The sequence below is a fragment of the Phodopus roborovskii genome, unplaced genomic scaffold (assembly GCF_943737965.1).
Source record: "Phodopus roborovskii unplaced genomic scaffold, PHOROB, whole genome shotgun sequence".
NCBI lineage: Eukaryota > Metazoa > Chordata > Mammalia > Rodentia > Cricetidae > Phodopus > Phodopus roborovskii.
In genome coordinates this window covers 2,411,202-2,435,000 of record NW_026126516.1, presented here as the reverse complement: position 1 = coordinate 2,435,000, position 23,799 = coordinate 2,411,202, and the positions used below count along the sequence as shown (strand labels likewise).

Below are 23,799 nucleotides of genomic sequence, written 5' to 3'. Positions count from 1 at the left end.
TCTGTGGCTTTCCCCATCATGGTCTTGGCCCCTTTGTTCATATTATCACTCCTTCATCTCTTTGGGTAGACTATAGGAGCTCAGTTCAGTGGTTAGCTGTGAATTTCTGTATCTGCTTTCATCAGTTACTGGATGAAAGTGTCAGGAGATCATGTCTATTTCCCCTTCCTAGGTAGATCCATGAATGTCATTCTTAGGGTCCTCCTTATTACCTAGTTTATCTGGAGTTGTAAACTGTAGGCTGGTTATCCTTTTCTTTCTGTCTAATATCCATTTATGAGTGAGTATATACCATATTTGACTTTCTGGGTCTGGGTTACCTCACTCAGGATAGTTTTTTCCAGTCCTGGCCATTTGCCTGCAAATTTCAAGATATCATTTTTGTTTTGTTTTGTTTTGTTGTTTTGTTTCCAGAGTAGTACTCCATTGTGTAAATGTACCACATTTTCTTTATCCATTCTTTAGAGGAGGGACATCTAGGTTGTTTCCAGGTTTCTGACTATTATGAATAATGTTGCTATGAACACAATTGAGCAAACGTTGCGTCATATGAGTATGGTTCCTTTGGATACATGCCTAAAAGCGGCATTGTTTGGTCAGGAGATAGATTGACTCCCAATTTTCTGAGGAACCACCAAGGTTCCTCTGACTTCCAAGGTGGCTGTACAAGTCTACATTCCCCACAGCAATGGAAGAGTGTTCCCATTCTCTACATCCTGTCCAGCATAAGCTGTCATTGGTGGTTTTGATCCTAGCCATTCCAACAGGTGTAAGATGGTATCACAGAAATGTTTTGATTTGTGTTTCCCTGATAGCTAAGGTGGTTGAGCAATTCCTTAAATGTCTGTCAGCAATTTTAGTTTCTATGTTGAGAATTCCCTGTTTAGAGCATGTTTTTTGCTTTATAAAACCTTCTTAATTTTAAAAGGTCCTATTAACCAATTGTTGCTCCCAGTGTCTGTGCTACTGATGTTATATTTGGGAAGTGGTCTCCTGTGCCAATGAATTCAAGGGTGCTTGCCACTTTCTCTTCTGTGAGGTTCAGTGTGGATGGATTTAAGTTGAGGTCTTTTATGCATTTAAACTTGTGTGCATGGCCATAGATATGGCAACCTCTAGTTATTCCAGTACCATTTGCTGAAGATGCTTTATTTTACCATTGTATAATTTTAGCTTCTTTGTCAAAAATCAGGTGGGTTACTAGCAGGGTCTTTGATTTGATTCCATTGGTCCACCTGCCTTTTTTCATGCCAGTACCAAGCTGTTTTCATTACTGTAGCTCTATAATAGAGCTTGAAGTCAGGAATGGTGATACATTCAGACATTCCTTTATTTTACAGGATTGTTTTGGATATCCTGAATTTTTATTTTTCCATATGAAGTTGAGTATTGTTCCTTCAAAGTCTGTGAAGAATTGTGTTGGGATTTTGATGGGAATTTCATCAAATCTGTAGATGGTTTTTGGTAAGATTGTCATTTTTCTATGTTAATCCTACTGATCCAAGACCATGAGAGATCTTGGAGATCTTTCCATTTTCTAACATCATCTTCCATTTCTTTCTTTAAAGACTCAAATTTCTGGTCATACAAGTCTTTCACTTATTTGATTAGAGTTACCCCAAGATATTTTATGTTGTTTGTGGCTATTGTAAAAGGTGATGTTTCTCTAATTTCTTTCTCAGACCATTTAGGATCTGTATATAGGAGGGCTACTGATTTTTTTTTTTAAGTTAACCTTGTATCCAGCCATATTACTGAAGGTGTTTATCAGAGGTAGGATTTCCCTGGTTGAATCTTTGGGTCATGGGTGTATACTGTCATATGATCAAAACATATCAAAAGTTTGACTTTGTCCCTTCCAATTTGTATTCCATTGAGCTCCTTTTGTTGTATTGTTCTAGCTAAGACTTCAAGTACTATATTGAATAGATGAGAGAGAGTGGACAGCTGTGTCTTGTTTCTGATTTTAGTGGGATCATATTGAGTTTCTCTCCATTTATTTTAATGTTTGCTGTTGAATTGCTGTACATTGTTTAGGAATGTTCCCTGTATCCCCAATCTCTTCAAATCCTTTATCGTGAAAGGGTGTTTATTGAAGGATTTCTAAGCATTTAATAAGATGATCATGTGATGATTTTTTCCTTTATTTTGTTATGTGGTGGATTACATTGACAGATTTTCTGCATCTCTGGGATGAAGCCCACTTGATTATAGTGGATGGTTTTTCTGCCATGTTCATGGATTCAGTTTGCCAGTATTTTGTTGAGTATTACTGCATCAATGTTCATGAAGGAGATTGGTCTGTAATTATCTTTGTTACATCTTTGTGTGACTTGGGCATCAGGGTAACTGTAGACTTATAAAAAGAATTTGACAATGTTCCTTCTTTTCTTTGTGTGGAACAATTTAAGTAGTATTAGTATTAGCTCTTCTTTGAAATTCTGATAGAATTCTGTGCTAAATCCATCTTGCCCTGAACTTTTTGGAGGGAGGAATTGGAGATTGTACTAGATGCTTCTATTTTCTTAGGGGTTATATGTCTACTTAAATTGTTTATCTGGTCTCTATTTAATGGTACCTATTAAGAAATTTCTTTTAGAAATTTCCAATTTTGTAGAATACATGTTTTTGAAGTATAACCTAATGAGTCTCTGGATTTCCTCAGTATCTGTTGTTATGTCCCCCTTTTTGTTTCTGATTATGTGAATTTGGATATCCTCTCTCTGCCTTTTGGTAAGTCTGGATAAGCGTTTGTCTATGTTGTTAATTTTTTTCAAAGAACCAACTTTTAGCTTCATTGATTTTTTTTGTATTGTTCTCTTTGTTTTATTGTATTGATTTCAATCCTCAGTTTGATTATTCCCAGCCATTTAGTCTGCCCGGATGAGATTGCTTCATTAAGTTCTAGAGCTTTCAGATGCTCTGCAGTGAAGAGGAGCTCTAAAGGACTTTCCAAGGTGTAAAACAAAGTAGCATTTATTTTAATTAATCTAGAAGTCTCGGAGGCCTACTCCCATCCTATATTTAGACAAGCAAATTTTTACAGGTATAATATAAAATTTCTTCTAGTTGTAGTATATCAGTATCAAGAGATACATTTGTTTCCTAACAGGATTGACAAGATACACTCAGAGTGGAAAATGGAGTGATAAAGTTTTCACAATATACTATGATCACTTGGGATTCATACACAAACTGACTCCGGAACACTTTGACACTGGCTCATCACCTTCAGGCGCTCGAGCTTCTCATCATATTTTTGGATCGGTCAGTAACATGATACACTGAAAGTGTTTGTCTTGTTTTGAGAACAAATGCCACATTCTATGTGCAGAACAATGATTGAGATGGTGTTTTCCTTAATACAAACTCTTGTAAGGTTTTAAATTTGTGGGGGGGGGCAGGTGTTTAGGGAGGCTGTAGGTGCTAGGTCTGTCCTAAAGTTGGAGTTACAGGCAGTTGTGAGCCATTTGGCAGGGTCCCTGCAAACCAAATGCAAGTTCATTGCCAGAGCAAGTATGTGTTCTTAACAGCTAAGCCATATCTCCAGACCCTTCTGGACAACACTCTTTGCTATAGGAAAGCTTTGTATACAACATTGAACACCTCCAAAATCTTCTCTGAACCCCTGGGTATCTTCATACAAGATTTCACAGCAGAAAAGCAAGTCTGTAACAGATCTTTTAGAAGAAACTCAGCACCTGATAGAGTTTATTTTCTACCTTTAGATGTTGTCCTTGAAGACAGATGACTTTTGACTTGCCTTTCACCTTCCATGTTAACTAGTCCTGCTCCCTAGTTTATTCCTTATTATTGCTGGCATAGAGCACAGTTTTGCTGGCCTTCACAGATGATAATAGATGCATAATTTTAATATTTACAATGTATAATGTGCTATTTCTGAAGACCACACCTTGGTATTCAGAGCCCACATGGTGACTCAACCATCTATAAGAATAGCTCCAGATTATCCAATACACATTTATTACCTCTAAAAGCAGTAAATTCACATATGTGGCACATATATGCCAGCTGTGGTGTTTGGGTTTTGTCAACTTGACACAAACAGATACATCTGAGAATAATGTCTTTTGAGGACTTGGACACATCAGACTGGCTTAGAGCCAAGTCATGGAGGCATTTTCTTGATTACTGGCTAATATGGGCAGCCACAGCAAGAAAAATTCTTATATGGCCTCTGTTTCATTTCCTGCCTCTAGGTTTCTGAAATTAAGTCCTTTCCCTAATTTTGGACAATAAGCTGTAATCTGAAATAAGTCATTTCCTTCCCAAGTGTATGACCAGCACAAGAAAGTAAGCTAGCACAGAAGGGAAGCACTTATACACTTATGATTGAATAAATATATTAAAGTACACATTAGTTAAAAGATCAATCTGCATACTAGGACAAGAATACGGGTGGAGAGGAGGGTGTTTTTGTGTTCTCTGTCTGAGACATACACACAAGGTAAAGAGAGGAATTCCCGGAGGGGAGATGCCAGCATGTTCTCTGAACTGGAGTCTGGATTCTGCGCATGTACACAGTAGATGATGCTAGCAGTCTGCTAGACATAACCACAAAAAGCAGCTGTCAGAATTTCACTCATGTCACAGTTCTGCAGAAAGTAGCTTAGCTCCCTTCAATGAACGCTAAAATAGATAAGATGGAGAAACTATAGGGCTTCTCATACTCAGGACAAATTTGAAGAACCTAATTCTGCTGCTTTATTTCTTTCTACAAATGATTCATGCATCCTCTCTGGGAAAAAAAGCCGTCACTAGTTCTTACTATGTGTCGGGCACAGCTGTGAACTCTTCATCTTTTAACAACCATTTGTCCTCATTTCCTTAGGAGGGAGGCAAGGCACACAGAGAGTAAATAACACCCATATTCTGTTGGGGCATTAGAATCAGGCTTTTCACTGAGGCAATTGACTCAGGGTTGTCCTTTTAGCCACCCTATTTCCCTATCTCTTTCATTCCTGGTGAGTGCCCATGATTCAAATACTGGGAGGAAAACATGACAGGAAATGTTTGTTGGAAGCAGTACTTGATAGATAAAACCCAAAACAGGCTGTAATAGCTACAACCCTTTACACACACATGCACACATGCAGGCATACACACACACACACACACACACACACACACACACTAAGACACATGATCAACACCCACAACCATTTTAAAGCTGTATTTTCTGGCACTAAAAGGTCCCAGAACTGGTCAGTTCAGGAGGAGAGAATTAGATCTCAGAAACCTAGGCAAACATTACATAAAGGACTGTCTGTAAGTTCTGTAAGGTGGATAAAAAGGATATTCCAGCAGAGAACCACAAGGCTCAAGACACAGACCATGAGACTCAGAGCATCAGTGCTTGAAGGACAGGCCCTTAGTGGACTCTTGCTCAGTAGCACCCCTAGTAAGAACACAGTTATGACAGTATCTGCTGTGTTCAGGGTGGGGTCACCATAGATAACCCAGCTTTATAATCTGTACCAACAAACTCATCATACAGCACCTACACCATCTCAGCCTCCTACAAAGAGCACAGGAACCTCAAACTGGGTCTTAATTATCAGATTTCCTTTTCCTTCACTGCAGAAAACTAAGTTTTCTCTTACACACACACACACACACACACACACACACACACACAGATATCCAAAGAGCATATAGGTATGTTACTCCGATCAATAAGTAAAGCAGGATCATTTTGATAGGAAGGGGAAACACGTTTGCTATTTGAATTGCATTATAATTGCAGCGTCAGACATTGAACATACAATATTTCCTCTTCTCCAATTTCAGCCTCCTGATTTGGGATTTAATACTGCACTAGCTCCACAGTATCTCTCTCCCAATGAGATGCTTTTCTTTGCGTATGTACCTCTGACTGAGCCTGAGCACAATATACACAACAGGATATTTAAAAATATTCACCTTGGGAAAGTGATAAACCACAGGTAATTGAAAATCTGCTCACACTTATTTAAGATACCTGGTGGCTTTCAGATTCAAAATTTTAACCAACTTTTTTGAAGATTTGTTTTGGTTTAGTAAGTTTTTTAATGTCTTTCATGACTAAATACATTTTTCGAGACGGATTATCACTATATAGTATTTGCTGGCCTAGAACTTTCTATGCTGAGCAGGCTACTCTGAACTCCCTGAGATCTCCCTACCTCTGCCTCTCATGGGATTTCTCTGACTTTTGATTATCTATGTGACTATTAGATTGAGTTTTTCAGGTCTCCTTAAGTGAGAAAAAAAAAAAGTCTCTTAACAGGTGTTAGACCTTGAAGAAGCAAGCAAATTCTACTTTGTGTCTGCAACCAGTTTGTGGGTGGAATTTGTCTTTCTCAAGTGGCTTAGCAATAACTTTTGTTTCAAAATATTTATTCTCACTGTGTGTGTGTGTGTGTGTGTGCGCGCATGTATGCATGCTTGCCACATGTGAGATCAGAGGACAACCCACAAGGATTCAACTACTGTGCCATCTTGCTGGGGGCTAATTCTACTTAATTAATTACCTTAGAATTTTAGGAACAAGACGCGTCCCTGATGCTCTTTAGTGGGTCAAGAGTTGTGTTATACTCCCCTCTTTTTGAAAGTGTGTTCACTTGAACACTACAGAGAGCTGTCTTTGTGTTCTTGCACAATTGCTTACAGCTTTCTCTTCTTAGGAAGGAAGGGGGAGGGGATGAGGATGGCGGAGTTTGAGGAGAATCCTCAGATAGCACTGACTGACTGTTTGAAGCCTGTGTGTAAGTTTCTGGTGCCCACTCTTCTGTGGATGGGGGGTTTTGCCTTCCATGAAATGAAGTTCAGAAACTTGAGTGATGCAAGCCTGCTCCTTCTTATTCTCTGATTCTTCCCAGGTTGCCTTGCTCTCAGTGATCCTCACCGCTGCCGGGCCCCGGTCTTTGTCATGAACTTTGAAGGGAAGCCATGGGGCTTTCACTGAGTATCAAGTCCCTTTGCCCAAGTGCTCCAGCCTTAGACTCACATGTTGGCACAGACTTGGCCTTTGGCACGTGTAACAGTTTGGGCTGATGCTTTCTTTCTTATGTCGTAAGCACTGTTTCCTTTCCCCATGCTCTCCTTCCATGGTGAAAATGATAACTGGTGTTTGGTGTTTCCTTCAAGCTACTAATCCTGCTGCATTTTTGGTTAGTTCTGGCTTAGTTCATTTACTATTGCTATGGAAGAACACTTGAAACTGGGTGATTTACAGAGATAAGGGATTTGTCTGGGCTTTTGATTCCAGCCACTAGACTATCCAAGCTAAGACTTCCAACTGTGGTCAGGGCAGCGACCTTACTTAGTGGTGGAAGGTAGATAGATGGACAACTGGATGTTCGAGAAACAGAAAACTAATGTCTCCTCATAACTATTTCATTCCCAAGGCAGGGCTGCACTCCCATGATGCAAACATTTCATTATTAGTCAGTGTTCTCTAGATGGACGAACAGACTGTGGTGCAGCTAGTCCAACAATCTACCAGTGGAAGGTTCAATAATCCAGTGGTTGTTTCAGCCCACAAGGCTGGGTATCTCAGCTGGTCTTTAGTATGTTCCAGAATCCTAAAGACGTAGGCTCTAATGCCAGGAAGGACTTGCCAGTGAGAGCAAGAGCAAGCAGGCAAAAAGCTAAAGGTTTTTCCTTTCGTGTTCTTTCTAAAGGCTGCAACCAGAAGGTGTGGCCCTGATTGAAGGTGTATCTGCCCGCCTCCAAAGATCCAGATGTTAAAGTGAATCTTCTCACTTCCAACTATTTAATTAAGAAAAAAAATCCCTCACTTGCCCCCAGCCACTTGGGTTTTAGTTGATTGCAAACATAGTCAGGTGACAACCAAGAACAGCCATCACCTCTCCACTGTCCCCCTCTGCACAGCACTGCTGCGTGGAGGAAGAGACCCTCAGCATGAGTCTTGGTGGGCACAAATCATAGTCAGAGTATGTCCATTAGGGAAGAGATGAGTTGATATATTCTTTTCTTGTAACTGAAACGAAGTCAAAAGTTTCATTTCCCTTTGTGTAGTAATCCTGTATTTGCTAAATACTTGTAATAATTTTGGTGCTTTTCTACATGCTCCTTTTGATGTTCCCAGCAGGCAAAGATATACTTCTAAGTAAATAATCGTATCTCCTGCAAACAATTTCTGTTTATTTCTTAACATCTCTAAGCATATTAAGCTATTTACTATTACAGTGTGCAGGCCTAATAACAAATATTTTAAGTAGAAGATATCTGGATTCCTTGTTGCTCCTGATTTTTAAAATAATCGTTTAAACATTGCACCATAACTTGATCTTGTAACTTGAAAAATAAAAACCCAGAAACAGATATTGGGGTTTAAGCTGAAAGGTCAGAGAACCAAAGCAGCCATGTGAGTAGCTCTTACCTCCACCAAGGCTGAAGCAATCCTGCCCTCATCATGGCTGGAGACATGTTGCCCTAACATGGCTCTAGACCAAAATGCCCCAGGCTAAACATATGCTCCTATCTTATATGTCACATGTGCTGGGATTAAGGGTGTGTGATCCCCAGTACTGAGATAACCTTTGTGTGAGCTGATTCTCTTTTGGACTGAATCAGTTTCATGTAGCTCAGTGTGGCCTTGAACTAACAGAGATCTGTCTACTGCAACTGATAACCTACTCAGACATATCTTTGCCCAGTGTTCATAATTTGTGGCAATGCTTACCACTTTTTGATAGAAGAAATTGCTGTGTATTCCAAAGCTGGCCTCAAACCTTCAATCCTCCTGCCTCAGCCTCCTGAGTACTAAAGTAACAGGTGTGCACCATCGTGCCAACCCCAGGATTCACTCTTGATGCCCATTCTGGGTGTTGGAACAAATGTCCAGTGGCAGTATAGTGTAGTACACTATACACGGTCTTGGTGTACTAAAATTCCACTGTGTCTCGTCTAGTAACCCTAGTCTTCCCAGCTCCTGGCAACTTGTTGTTGTTGTTGCTGCTGTCCCCTTAGTTTTACCTTTTCTAGAATGCCACACAATTGGAGTTACACAATCTTTTGAGATTTGCTTTTTTTTCCTCTCTAAATATGCTTATAAGATTCCTATTACCCTGCTTAAACAAGACCGGAACAATTATTACATCACTAAACATGCTATCATAGAAGGGGCAATTTGATAAGGCTCCATCAATAAATAAATAACTAGAGGAAACTAAGGTGTGCTGAGAACTGGAAAAATAGTCTTCCTAGGGCATGAGCCCCTTAATTGGTTATCAACACCAAGTTGTCAGCCCCAAAATCATGTACATACTAAGTGGACTAAGCAGATTTGTGTACATATATAATATACATATTATATATACATATACACACATGTATATACATTATATACATATATACATACACACACATATATGTATATGTATATGCATGTATACAAAACAAGAGAAAAACAGGTAATCAATTTGAAAGGGTACAAGATGAGGGGAGAGATGACATGGAAAAGTTGGCGGGAGGAAAATAAAGTGGGAAGTGATTTAATTATATTTTAATTTCAAAAAATTGAAAAGATACCTATTATCTTCCAATGGCTTAATAATTATTTAGTGATGAATAGTATTCTCCTGTCTGTTTGAAACACAGTTTATATAAATATTCACCCATTCTTTTAAATTATTTGTATGTGTGGGCCTTTTGCCTACTGTGCACTATGTGTATCCCAGTGCCACGAAGGCCAGAATATGGCATTGGATCCCCAGGAACTGGAGTTGCAATGCTTGTGAGCTGCTTTGTGGATGCTGGGAATCAGACCAGGTCCTCTGCAAGAGCAGCCAGTGCTCTAAGAGCTGAGCATCTCCCCATCCCCAATCTACTCCACAACTGAAATACTTCCCAGCTCCTCCCCAAGAACAAACTCTGGTAGTGTCCATATGCAGGCTGTGGTGTAGACAGACCCTTTCACTTCACTTGGGTTAATATCTACAAATATTGCATATGGTAAGAATATGTTTGAGATGAAAAGAAGCTACCTAACTCCCCATACCTTTCCACATTCCCACCAGGAATAAGTTAGAGTCTCTTTTTACATCCTTATCAACATTTGGCATTGTTAGTGTTTAGAGTTTTGTTATTTTAATTTCCAGTTCCCTGATGATTCTCTCTCTCTCCTAGGAGCAGTCATAGCCTCATTTTTTTAATTTTTTTCATTGAAATGTGAAGTGTAACATTGGTTCTAGAAAATTTGTCTTAATTTACAATCATAGCAGGAGTGAATGGGCATCTATTTCTATTCAAGTATCATCTCTACTGAACTCTGACATTTAAAAGTATTTATAGGCTGGGGGTGTGGATCACAGGAATAGCATTTCCTATTCATGAAGGTCTAGGTTTGACCCCAGCACTAAAAAGATGATAGCTAACTGGCTAGATGATAGACAATGGATAGATAGATAGATAGATAGATAGATAGATAGATAGATGATAATCTTTGCTCATTTTAAGTGAAAATTTATGTTGTATAAACCATTTTATTGACAACTAAAAACTTTCAACAACTATTGGCCAAATAGTCACTTGTTAGCTGGTATATAACTATCATCAATCTGGTTTATTTTATTTGTAAATTTTATGTTAATATGCCTACTTATTTAAACCTCTAGGATATCTATTTTATGTTTACTGGTTTGTTTTTGTAGAGGTGGAATTGCTTACATCAGAAAATTATTAGTGCATACCAATGGTCCTTTGGGATTTCATACCTCAGTCCTCACAGATGTAATAAAACCTTTTGGAATAGATGAATATGGAAGTATAGGAAGCTATTTGGTACATGGTTCTCTTGCTATTTCATATTCTGGAAACAATTTATACCACATTAGTATTACAACAAAAGGTAAGTATGAAAATATAATCTATTTCTGATGGTTACAAAAACTAAAAAGTTACTTTTTGAGAAGACTTCATATTTCTTTAGTGTGTGTGTGTGTGTGTGTGTGTGTGTGTGTGTGTGTGTGTTGCTGAAGATTGGATATAAAGCCTTGTATATGCTAAACAAGGACTCTACTACAGTACTATCTTTACTCTCAAATTCTAGTCCAACAGACAACCAAAGTTCACAGATACTTAGGTTACAGGAGCAGTTGTTCATAATATAATAAAACAAAGCTACGACTTCACAACTATATTCTCAGTAGTAGTGCTTATTATTTATTATACTGAGACTTATTTTGTCTTAAACATTGATCAGATGAAGTAAGAGAAAATGGTATTTTTGTGTCAATTAAAAATACATTTGGAATTTATTTTTTAAAAACTTTTTAAAGGGTGGCCATGAATGATGATGCAACACCTTTCTATCCTAGCACTCAGGAGGCAGAATCTGTGAGTTTCAGGCCAATCTGATGTAGATATCAAGTTCCAAGCTAGCCAGGGAGGTATGACTTTGTGTCAATTTTTTCTCAAGAATATGACGATTTTGCCCTACATAAAATTAATGAATTTGTACCAGGAAGTGGTGGTGCATGACTTTGAACTTATTGCTCATGAGGCAGGAGCAGGCAGATCTCTGTGAGTTCAAGACCAGCCTGGTCTACAGAGTGAGTTCCAGGACAACAAGGACTGTTACACAGAGAAACCCTGTCTCAAAAAAGCAAAACAACAAAAAAGGGGGAAATTGAAACTCTGTTATAAAGGATGTTTCTATTTCTAATTATTATCTGATAGGTACACAATAGAAGTTGATAGGGTTTGGGTCTAGATAGGTAGCTCAGTGATTAAAAGTATATACAGCTTGAGTGGAAGATTACAAGTTCAGTTCCCATCACCAACTTCAGGCACTCAGAACAGTCCAGAACTCCAATTTCAGGGGATTCAATGCCTCTGCTCTCTGAGGACACCTATACTCACATACACAAACACATAAGACAACATATAATTAGAACTCTGAGTAACTGCGATGCCATTAGAGATATTCTCTAGTAGAGAATGACTGGTTTGTTTCGAGTTTAACAAGATACTTTGTCTTTGTGACTAGACAGGTGAAATAGACAGGCCACAGAGGAAAGCAGAGAAGCCAGCCAAAGGCAAGTTATAGGGTGGGAGATCATGTCAAACTTTAGGTCCCTATTATGTCACCAACTGTCAAACCTGCACCTTTTCAAGCCAAGCATGCACAAGACTCTGAATTCAATCTACACCCCACAAAGACAGAGGTTAAAAACAGGGGAAGGACGACAATAGTAAATCTGAACGCCAGAAGGTGGTTCACTCCTGAACCCTAGCACTTGGGATTCTGAGGCAGAAGTCATGAATGAATTCAAGGTGAGCTTCAACTATATAGCAAGAACCTCTATTGTTTTTCTTTTTATTGAAAAATATCATAAAATGTATTTTCATCAAGTTTCACCACCCCACAATTCTTCCCAGATCTTCCCCAGCACTCTATACTAGTAACTTTGTGTTCCTCCCTAAAAACAAACAGCAAACACACAATGCTCGCCCACAAAAACAGAAACCAAAATATACAAACAAAAAACCAGTAAGACAAATAATGCTAAAACAAAGCAAAGTAAAACAAAAAGTCTACAAAAAAATACCACTGATTTGTTTTGTATTACTCAACTATTCCTGGGCATGAGAAGTAACCTGCCTAGGCAGTGTGTGTGTATGTGTGTGTGTGTGTGTGTGTGTGTGTGTGTGTGTGTGTGTGTGTGTATGTGTCTGTTCCCATATCTACTAAAACAAGTGTATCTGTGTATCTGATGAGGGCTGAGTGAGGCACTGATACATAGGTGTAGAAGAATGTCATTAAAAGTCTTTTTATTGCCATGATCATTTAACAGAATAGCATGTATAGTCTCAAGTTCTTCTCCACTTTAGCAATAGCAAATATGAGTTCCTTCTCATAGAGTGAGCCTCGAATCCAGTAAGAAAGTGGTCGGTTACCTACATAGTTTTGTGTCAGTATTGTACCAGTATGTCTTGCAGACAGATAACTGGTGTGGATCACAGGATTTGTAGCTGTGGTGATAATTAACTTTCCCCTCTGACAGCATGCATGCAGAGTACCTTCTAGTACCACAATCAGGAATCAGTAGGCATGAAGCTTCTAGTTAGGTACCAACCTGACTTCTCTGTGTTCAATGAGATATATAATTGTTGTCTTCATTAAGGGCCTTGCCATCAGCTTGTGGAAAGTAAACACTACCCTTGGCAATAGCTGGTGGTATTTGTGGCTTTCCATAGGTCCCTTTAACCAACAACTCAACAAAATGTAATCCATTCCTGGCACTGGATGTTTTGCATGGTGGCATAAGAGGTCTAGTTGGGTCATTGTCTTCCTCATTAATTGTTGACTGCATTTAGGTTCCTTTTATATATGAATATATTTTAGGCACAGTAGTAGGTTACCATATGGCTTTTAAATGACCTTTGATGTTAAAAGTATTTTCCTTTCTTTTACCCTTCTCACGCACCCTTATCCTATTGAATCCTCCTATTTTAGTTTCGCTTTGTCACTCCATAACAATATATTTTATATTTCTGGGTCTTCTTTCTCCATCTTTTAGTTAGATTGGTTAATAATTTTATTGAGTATTTTTGCATCAATGTTTATGAGGAATATTGGTCAGTAGTTATGTTCCTTAGCTGTGTCTTTGTGTGGCTTAGGTACCAAGGTAAATTTAGCCTTGTAAAAAGAGTTTGGCAATGATTTTTCTAATTCTATTGTGTGGAACATTTTGAGTAGTATTTGTATTAGCTCCTCTTTGAATTTCTGGTAGAATTCTGCACCGAAACCATCTGGACCAGGGTTTTGTTTTTTGTTTTTTTTTTTTCTTTCTTTCTTTCTTTTTGTTTGTTTGTTTGTTTGTTTTTTGTAGACTTTTAATGACTGCTTCTATTTCATTTGTGGTTAAAAGTCCATTTAAACTGCTTATCTGTTCCTGACTTAATTTTGGTAAGTGATATCTATCCAGAAAATTGTCCATGTCTTTTAAATTTTTGAATTTTGTGAACTACAGGTTTTCACACAATTTTTTATTTAAATTAGAAATAATCTTATTTAATATATCAATCCCAGTTCCCTATCCCTCCCATTCTCCCATGCCACCCATGTCCCCCATCCCATCTCTCTTCTGCTCCATAGAATGGGTGAGGTCTTCTATGAGGGATCATCAAAGTCTGTCACATCATTTGGGGCAGGTCCTAGGCCCTGCCCCTTGTGTCTAGGCTGAGGGAGTATCCCTCTATGAGGAGTGGGCTCCCATTGGCCATTCGTACACTAGGCATAAATGCTGTTCCATTACCAGATGTCCCATAGACTGCCCAGGCCTCCAAATTGTCACCAATGTATAGCGGGCCTGGTTCTGTCCTATGATGGTTTCTAAGCTGTCATTCTGGGGTCTATGAGCTCCCCCTTGTTCAGTTCAGCTGTTTCTGTGTGTTTCCCCAGCATAGCCTTAACCCCTTTGCTCATCACTCCTCCCTCTCTACATCTGGATTTCAGCTTATCAATTTCCAGCATTCCCTCAGACTGTGTTTTTTGTTTTTATTGTCTCTATTTCAGCTTTCAAGTCTTAAACTGTTTCAGTTGTTTCCTTCACTTGTTTGGTTGTTTTTTCTTGGCTTTCCTTGTGTTGGGATGGTCATGTCTTGCTGGTGTAGAGTCCCTAGACTCTGGCGGTGTCATGTTGGTCTTTCTGTTGTTGACTGTGTTCTTATACTGTCATCGTCTTCCCATCCCTTCTTCCAGTGGGTGCCAATGGGGTCACTCCCTCTCCTGGTGGGTACTGGTCCAAGGTTCTCTCCCGGTGAGTGCAGCAGGTCTAATACTCCAATGGCTCTCCTCTTCCTGTGGATGGAGGTAGAACTAGCACCACGAAGTAGGCAGACTCTGGATGGCTCTGTCCACCTGGACTGCTTCACCCGTGTGCAGTTCCCAGGCCAGCAGAGCCTGAGAAGGGCAAGCAGAAGACAAGCTGGAAACGGGCCTAGATACCCAAACCAATTTATATATTTTGAAAATGCTTTGACTTCAAATTTTAAGTCTAAGGACACGTTACTTTGGGAAAGAGGTTCTGTTTTTCTTTCCACACACACACACACAAAAAAAAAAAGCAGTGGATTTCTTCCAGACTAATATGGTTTGATCAAGCAAGACCCCCCTGAAGCAGTGGCCCAGGTGATTCAACATCCAAAGCAGCTGAGAGGATGAAACCTTGCAGGCTACTATAGCCAGAATTTGGCCAGGTTTCTGTGTTTTCTAAGGATCCCCATGGTATTGACAGCACCCCCAAACAGCAGGAACTATACCAAAATTCCCAAATATTGTTTTAAATTGTTTGTTTACATTTAAATTTGGGTTAGCTATAAATGGGTAATGATCACAGCCAATCTCTTTCTAATGGAAAATAAAGGAGAATATGATATAGAAATGGATACTACTTTGCATTGGTATGGATTCTGATTTATTGATAATAATTTAGTGTCAAATTGTTATAGGTATATTTCCCCTCTTGTTTATATATCGTGTTTATACAGCTCTGTTAAAATGTATAATTAAATACAGATTATATATAGTCACCTATAACAGTCAAAACTTATAGTTAGGGACTGGCCAGTCTAAGGGACCTCTGACAGTAGAACCAGGATGTATCCCTGGTGCACAAAAGGACTTTGGGAGCACATTCCCCATGGAGGGATATTCCCTTAGCCTAGAGGCAGGAGGGAGAACCTAGTTCCTACTCCAAATGACTTGATAGATTTTCATTGATCCCTCCTGGAAGGCATCACTCTCCCTGTGGAGTGGGGGAGAATGAGATGGGAGGGGGAAATGGGAGGGAGGGGAGACAAGAGGGAGGGAGGGGAGAGGGAGAGGGAACTGGGAACAATATGTAAAATAAGAAAAAACAAAAAAAAATTTAAAAAAATTAGGTTAGTTAGGTTTTCTAGACCTACAGAGATATATTTGACATGGATAGTCTTCAAACCTTGCAAAGACCTTCAGAATATGGCATTTAAAATGGTTTACTAGCATTTTTCCTGAATGTGAGACACAACTGCTCCTGGCAACACCAATTACATCAAAAAATGAACATCAAAGAAAGTCAATATGGGGTTGCTTTCAATATGGCAAGACTAGCCATTTGGGCAGGAAACTGCTCTTGCCTGGACCGTTTAACTGTGTGCTTATAAACTGGACATGCAGGACCCACAGGAAAATGACTGCTGAACTTGACAAAAAAAATATGGTATAGTTCTGCAGGGTTCCTGCTTCTTCATGGAAGAGTCTGCCAGACAGTCTGCAGGACACAGACAAAAATGACTGACAAACTGCCCATACAGGTGGACAGTTTCAAATTTCCTGTTTCACTGAGACATCAGGCCTGTAGGCTGAAGACAGATGCCCCAACATTATAGAAGAACTTCAGGTGTGTTCCTGTCACTTCTAGAGTTTATATTTGATCCTTCTGAGGTCTTTGATGGAGTTGAAGACAGATAGTTTTGGTTATGGTTTTCCTTAGTTATGATAAAACATAAGATATATTTAAGACTTTAGGCTCACAAAGATAGGATAGATGATAGAATATTTTCTTTAAATTTTGGCAAATGTTAATAGACTAAATGTTGTAACTATAGTTTTTTCTTCAAAAAATTTTTGCTATATATAAATTACTATGTTAAAGTTAAAACCCTTCTTTTTATTTAGACAGAAAAGAGGAAATGATGAGGATGTTTGCTGTGTATATGTTTCTCTTATTGGTTGATAAATAAAATACTGTGCCCAGAGGTCTACAGAGGGTGAACTTCTTTATGAGTCTTAAGAATACCTTGTATATATGATTGCCTGGAGTGATAGCTCAGCAACAAAGAGCACTTAGCCTTCAGTCATGAGGACCAAAGTTCATATCCCAGAATCCTCGTCAGTTGTCTCCCAACTGTCTGTAACTCAAGGTCCGAGGGCTCTATTGCCCTCTACTATCTTCTGTGGACACCTATAAACACATGTATGTACATACACAGGCAAAGGCACACAGATGCACAAGCAAAAAAGAATAAAATTCAAACTTTTAAAAGAATTCTTTGTATGTTTGAGATACGAGCTTATTATCAGATATGCATTTTGCAAAATTTGTTCCAGGCTATGACTTGTCTGTTCATTCAAATAACAAAGCCATTAAGGATAAATTTAATTCCAATGAAATTAAGTATTTACTCATAGACCTGTTGTTAGCTGTCTATCTGTAACCTTACTGCCAAACTAAAGATGTCTGTAGTTACCTTTGAGAAGATATAAATGTGGCATCTCACATCTAGATTTATGATCCATTTTTACTAAGTTTTATGATTTTTGTAAGTGTTTTTACCTAAGTCATTTCTTTACTTGTGCATTTCCCAGTGCTCCACCCATGTGTTGAAAAGACTATACTTGAGGCCAGGCAGTGATGGCTTGTGCCTTTAATCCCAGTACATGAGAGGCAGAGGCAAGCAGATCTCTATGAGTTTGAGGCCATTCTGGTCAACAGAGCAAGTTCCATAGCAGCTAAAGCTGTTACACAGAGAAACCCTGTCTCAGAAGACAAAAAAAAAAAGTGAACTTTCTCTCTTCAACTTCCTTTGCTTCTTTCTGAGAGATTATTGTCAGCATTATTTGGGTTTATTTCTAGATTTTCTGTTCAATTTCCTTAGTGTTTGGTCTTTCAAAGAAAAGCCACAGTCTGAATGGCTACAGCTATAAGTTAAGTCCTGAAAATGAAGTGTCAATTCTATGAATTTGTTTTCAATATTATATTAACCATTTCATTGTCATCTTTTGCCTATCCATGTAACATTTATAAGTTTATTTTAGTCTGAAGTGTACTGAATACCAGTCCCTCAAACTTGCCCCCTTATCCCATATTTTTTTCTTACTATAAAGCCAAGTTCAGCCTCAGAATCATATTCAATCCTATTCCTCTGCCTGCTCCTTTTTCTTTTCTTTTCTTTTCTTTTTTTTTTAATGTTACATGATTGATGCTGTAGTTTTAATTTGAAATCTATGGCTGGAAAGTTAGCTCAACAGTTAAAAGCATTCATTACTCTTACAAAGGACCCAGGTTTGGTTCCCAGGACCTACATAGTGGCTCACGACCATCTGTAACTCCAGTCCCAGGGAATGTGACACCATATTCTGCCTCTGCCAACACCAGTTGTGTACATGGTATACATACATATATGCAACCAAGACAATAATACACACAATAAATCTAATATTCTTCACCTAAATTTGAAGTCGAAATACACATAGTTGAAATACAGGAAATTATTGACAAAGAACAAAAAAACAAAAAGGAAATAAAAGGCAGGTAAAGAAGGGTTAAGAGAGAGTAGGAAGATTCTTCCGTTTTTCTCCTTGCTGAAAAATTCTTTAAGATTTATGTCTTTTAGCTACTTTTTATGCATATGTATGTGTACTGTGCATGCAATATCAGAGGAAGCAGTTGAGTTTCCTGGAACTGCACCTACAAATTGTTGTGAACCACCATGTGGGTTTTGGGAACCAAACCTGGGTAGTCTGTAATAGCAGCAAAAGCTCTTGACCACAGACCCATGTCTCCAGCCTTCCTCCTGAGAATTTTATAGAATAATGGTAAATATTAAAGTGTACCTTTGTATATGACATATTTGTAATGAACTTTCTATAAAATACTGTGTTGCATTTGTAAACTGAAGTTTGGAAAATGTGTTCTCGGTGCTATGATCAAAGTTTTAAAACTCAGATGAAACAGTGGTTAATTATGATCACAATTGCTTAGTGATTATTAACTGTTTTCTTTTATATGAAATCTTATGTTTCACCTTCAGGTCATGCAGCAGTGTTTAGCAATTCAGATGTAGAAAAGACTGTGGTGATACCTGGATACAGCAGCTTCATGATCACACAAATTCTAGATGTGAAGAATGCTTTATCGCTGGCTACCATGCCTCACAAAATAACATCAACTTTACACTTCCCTGCAAGGACCTGGTACTTATACAACTTTAGCACATCTAATGGACGAGACTGGAGTATAAATTTAAGACCATGTAATTATTTGGTTCAACAAGATGAGCGTAATTTTATTTCCCCCAACGTGGTGAAGTATATTGATGTAGGACATGAAGAGAATTATGAACTTAAGGTGATGGCTAATACAAAAGGTAAGTTTGCTTTCATTGAAAAAGTAAAAAGGAGTTATTTCTTTTCTTAACTCTTAGAGATTTATTTTACCTTCCATCATTGCTAGGTCACTACTACCAACAGAGGTATGTTACAGTGAATGACTACATTGTAGGCTCTGTATTAAATGATTTATAGAAATTTTAATATTTATAGTCACCATAGAAGTCTAAATAATAATCGTTTTATAAGTGAGAAAATTAAGGTAAGTTAACAGTTGAAGCTTATATCAACTTTTGCATATACTTTCATTCTCCTTCTAAATGAAAACCTTTCCATTTCTCTGGTATGGCAATAGTTGTCTTGCTTTAAAAAAAATAGGTTTATTTTATTCTGTGTTTATGAGTGTTTTCCCTGCATGTGTCTGCACCATGTGTGTGTCCATGGAGGCTAGAGGAGGATATCAGTCCTCTGGAACTCTGTGACACTTATAAGATACCATGTGAGTGCTGGGAATCAAACCAAGTTCCTCTACAAGAACCACTGAGCCATCTCTCTAACTCCTATTTGAGGTATTTAATCCAAGCAAAAAAAAAATGGATTTTACATAAAATACTGTACTTTTTCTTGTATTTATTATAAAAGCTTGTGAAATGACACCCATAGCTAAACACTGAGATAAACTCTTGGAATCCAGTTGCAGACAAAGAGGAGTGATGAGCAAAGGGGTCAAGACCATGCTGGAGAAACCCATAGAAACTGCTGATCTGAACAAGGGGAAGCTCATGGACTCCAGTCTGATAGCTGGGAAACCAGCATAGGACCAACCCAGATACCCTGAATGTGGTGTTAGTTATGAGGACTGGGGCCTCTGGTAATGGATTAGTATTTATCCCTTGTATATGAATGGGCTTTGGCAGCCCATTCTACATAAAGGGGACTGTAACGAGTTTTTCTGCCTGCCGCCGAGACATGTGTGGGAGGACCTGGGCCCGGCCCCAAATGTTATGACAGACTTTAAAGACTTCCCATGGTAGGCCTCATTCTCCCTGGGGAGCAGAAAGAGGATGGGGTGGGTATTGGCGGGGGAGACAGGGGAGGGTGAGAGGGTGCAGGAACTGGGGGTGACATGTGAAACAAGCTTGTTTCAAATTTAAATAAAAAAATAATTAATTAAACACAAAGACAAAAAACGTGTGAAGCTAGGCTGACAAGCTGCCGTAGCATACTAGTGTGTTTTTCCCTGCGACTGTTACCTGAGAACCACAATCAAAACAGCAAAGGGAGAGAACTAGGAACCAAGTCCTCTGACCATCCCAAGAGCACATATAACCACATCAATATGCCACACACACACACACACACACACACACACACACACACACACGCACGCACGCGCACGCACGCACGCACGCACGCACACACACACATTATGCAATCACACAAATTAAATAAGTGAGCAAATAAGTAAATAAATAAAAGTACAATGATAATGATGACTGTGAGAGCTAATGAGATGGCTCAGCGGACATAAGCCCTTGCCGTGCAACTCAGACAACCCGAGTTTGACCACTAGATCCCACAACAGAGAGAGAGAATTGACTCTGAAAAGTGGTCCTCTGACCTGCACATGCCCGCCATGGCATCCATGTACCCACACTTGAACACACACACACACACACACATATCGCATACACACAATAATAATGAATTGGTAAATAATCACAATTTAAGAACTTATAAGAATGTGAAATATGTGAAACCAGGGCTATTGTTTCTCTTAAGTGATAGGATTTATTCAATCATTACAGATGCTAGCCAGCAAAGGACCAAGTATGGGGCAAATACTGGGCTAGATAACAATTGGAAAAAGAAAAGTATAAATTCTGTATAAATGCTGTACATTGAAACCACATAGATTATAGATATGAACAGTGAGAGAACTCACAGCAGGGGCAGTGTTGAGGTTAGATCTATCATCAACAAGAACTACTTGTTGCTTGAGTTTGCCAGACTTCCTTGCTGGTTGGAGTTAACGGTGTGGAAATTACTCGCATAAGCAGGACAGAGTTGCGCCTGCTGGCAACGATGAAGATGTAACTAAGGTCTAAATGTACATGCATGGCTCATCATTGCGAAAGAACTGCCAGTGTCAGGAGACACGAGTTGGTAGGAAAGAAGCAGGTTTATTGTGTGTGCTGAAGGAGGAGGGGCCAGTTCCTTAAAGCTCTGTCCTCCCAGGCTCAGAGCTCAGGAGGGTTCCTGTTGTCAGCTTGACAAATGAGAACTACCTGGGGGGGAAAAGGCCCCGGGTATGCTTGTGAGGGATGATCTTGATCACATTCACTGAGGTGCGAAGACCCATCTCAGGTGTAGTGGACCCTTTCACCTGCACTGTGTGAGGTGGAGCCAGCAGGCTGAGCACTGCGCGCAGTAGTGTGCCTTGGCTGTGGATGAAAGGCCCAGCTGCTTTAACTTGACTTCTGCACCAAGACAGACTGTACCGTGAACCCTGAGCTGAAACAAACTCTTCTTTCTGCACGCTGCTATGATCGGGGTTTCTATCGTAGCAACGGGGAAAGAGCTAAGACGGGGGCAAAGGATGATTGTCTGGGCAGAGGAGGAGCAGCGAGGCTCACAGGGCTTAGTAAGGAAGAGTCTTTGTCTTCTCCAGAATGTCTTAATGGAGTTTGACCCCCATACTGGTGTGCTAAGAAAGAACTAGACGTCTAACTGCGCCTAAAGAGATGAGTACTGTAGAAAAGCAGAAGACAGATGTGCAGTCATGGGGCACATTGAGAAGACAAATGGATGCAGAGGCCTCAGTCTGTCTTCAGAGTACTGGCATGTCTTAGGTTTCTATAGAGGAAGACTTGGAGCCATAGAAATAATCCAGCAATCTCAGTCAAGGTGTGGTCTGGTTGCTCATTCTCAGTCCTGGGCCTCCATGTTAACTCAGAGTTCTTACTGGTGCCAACCGGAAGAGACAACCCACTTCCTGTAAGATGATTGCTCCTGTTTGTGTGCACAGCTCCTGTTATTCCCAGGAAGGTCAGGTTTAGGACAATGATTGGGGATGGAGTTCTGAACAGCAGGTGGAAAGGCTGACAGAAAAATGCTTCAGTTACTCTTTCTTCAGCTTTGAAAGGGCCTGAGACAGGTTAGGTCCCCATAATAACATTCCCTGGAGATTCGTTAAAACTCTTGCAAGGTCAGGCGCCAACCCCTAGTGGCAGATGCCCCACTGAGTGTGAAACATACATTCTATCCCTGGGTGCAAGTGCCTTCTCCTCTTCCCGCTGGTTGGATATCACAGGAGGTGTAGGCTTTCCCCTCTGATATCAAAACTCCATCATCCCTCCTGCCCCCCTCTTCTCTCGCCATTCCTAGAATTCATTCTCTAATCCTGTTTTTCAGATGTTCAATCTTACAGGTCAGCTATTGTGAGAGTTGTCCTATGATGCAACTGTGCCAGCATCTGCTTTACTCATGCCCCACCCCTGGCCTCCTTTAGTGCATGCACTTAGTCGCGTGGTAGGCTGTCTGGAATTTTTATTTTATTTCATTTGTGTTTGTGAGGGTATATCGTTGCACACATGAACTACACTACATGTGTGGGGATCAGAGAACCATTTTCAGGAGTAAGGTCTCTCCATCTACACTGGGTACCCAGAATGGAGTTCAGGTAATCTATATTGTAAAGAGAAAGTGCTTTACCCCAACCCTGTATTGTTCCACTAGAGATAAACCTTAAAATAAGGGTCACTAAAAGGCAGACAAGCAGATGATGTGAGATCCGACATCTGCTGTTTCTCTGAAGCCCTACGACACATGTGTATTGAAAATGGACCATCATATTTTATTTCTTATAGTATTGCTAATTTGTATACACTCTAAATAATTAATGTGTACATACAAAATTAAGCAGGAGTTTGGTGATGTCAGACTTTTTTTTTTTTTTTTGAACTACCAACTTCCAAATAATGACTTGAAAACTATTTATTAATTGTGGATACTTGACCTTAACTTAGGCTTGTTCCCAACTACCTCTTATAACTTAAATTAACACATTATATTAATCTACCTTCTGCCTTGTGACTCCTTACCTCTCCTCTGTACCTATATCCGATTTCCTTAGTGTCAGGCTAGTGAATTCCATGCACCTCAGTATCTGCCCCAGAGTTCCTTTCTTGCCCTGGAAGTCCTGTGTATCTTTTCCTGCACAGTGATTGGCCATTCAGCTCTTCATTAAATGAATCAGGTGCATTAGGCAGGCAAGATAAACAGTGACACATCTTTACACAATGTGATTAAATATCCCCCAACAGTCTAGAGAAAAGTAAAGGGCAGATCTAAAATGAAGGTGTGAATGCTGGGCTTTTGTCTTTCTAGCTTCCTGGTAGCAAAATTAGTTTCATTATGTATGTATGTATAGTATATACTTATATAAAACTTTTTTCTTATTTTACATATCAATCCCATCTCCCTCACTCCCATGCCCACCATCCCCTCCCATCCCATCCCCCCCCCACAGGGAGGGTGATGCCTTCCAGGAGGGATCATCAAAATCTGTCAAGTCATTTGGAGTCGAGACTAGGCCCTCCCTCCTGCCTCTAGCCTAAGGGAGTATCCATCCATGGGGAACGTGCTCCCAAAGTCTGCAAAAGGAGTTTCTAGGT

The 23,799-nt window shown here is 39.5% G+C and overlaps 1 protein-coding gene across 1 annotated transcript in view; it reads left to right on the top strand.

The window, feature by feature from the left end:
- Positions 1-23,799, top strand: part of LOC127231073 (cation channel sperm-associated auxiliary subunit beta) — a 102,568-nt gene that overhangs the window by 66,214 nt on the left and 12,555 nt on the right. The window contains exons 15-20 of the mRNA XM_051196478.1: positions 3,113-3,267; positions 5,812-5,966; positions 9,511-9,516; positions 10,680-10,876; positions 16,239-16,247; positions 18,835-19,161. Of these exons, the coding sequence (XP_051052435.1) occupies positions 3,113-3,267; positions 5,812-5,966; positions 9,511-9,516; positions 10,680-10,876; positions 16,239-16,247; positions 18,835-19,161 (849 nt within the window). The remainder of the gene's footprint in view (positions 1-3,112; positions 3,268-5,811; positions 5,967-9,510; positions 9,517-10,679; positions 10,877-16,238; positions 16,248-18,834; positions 19,162-23,799) is intronic.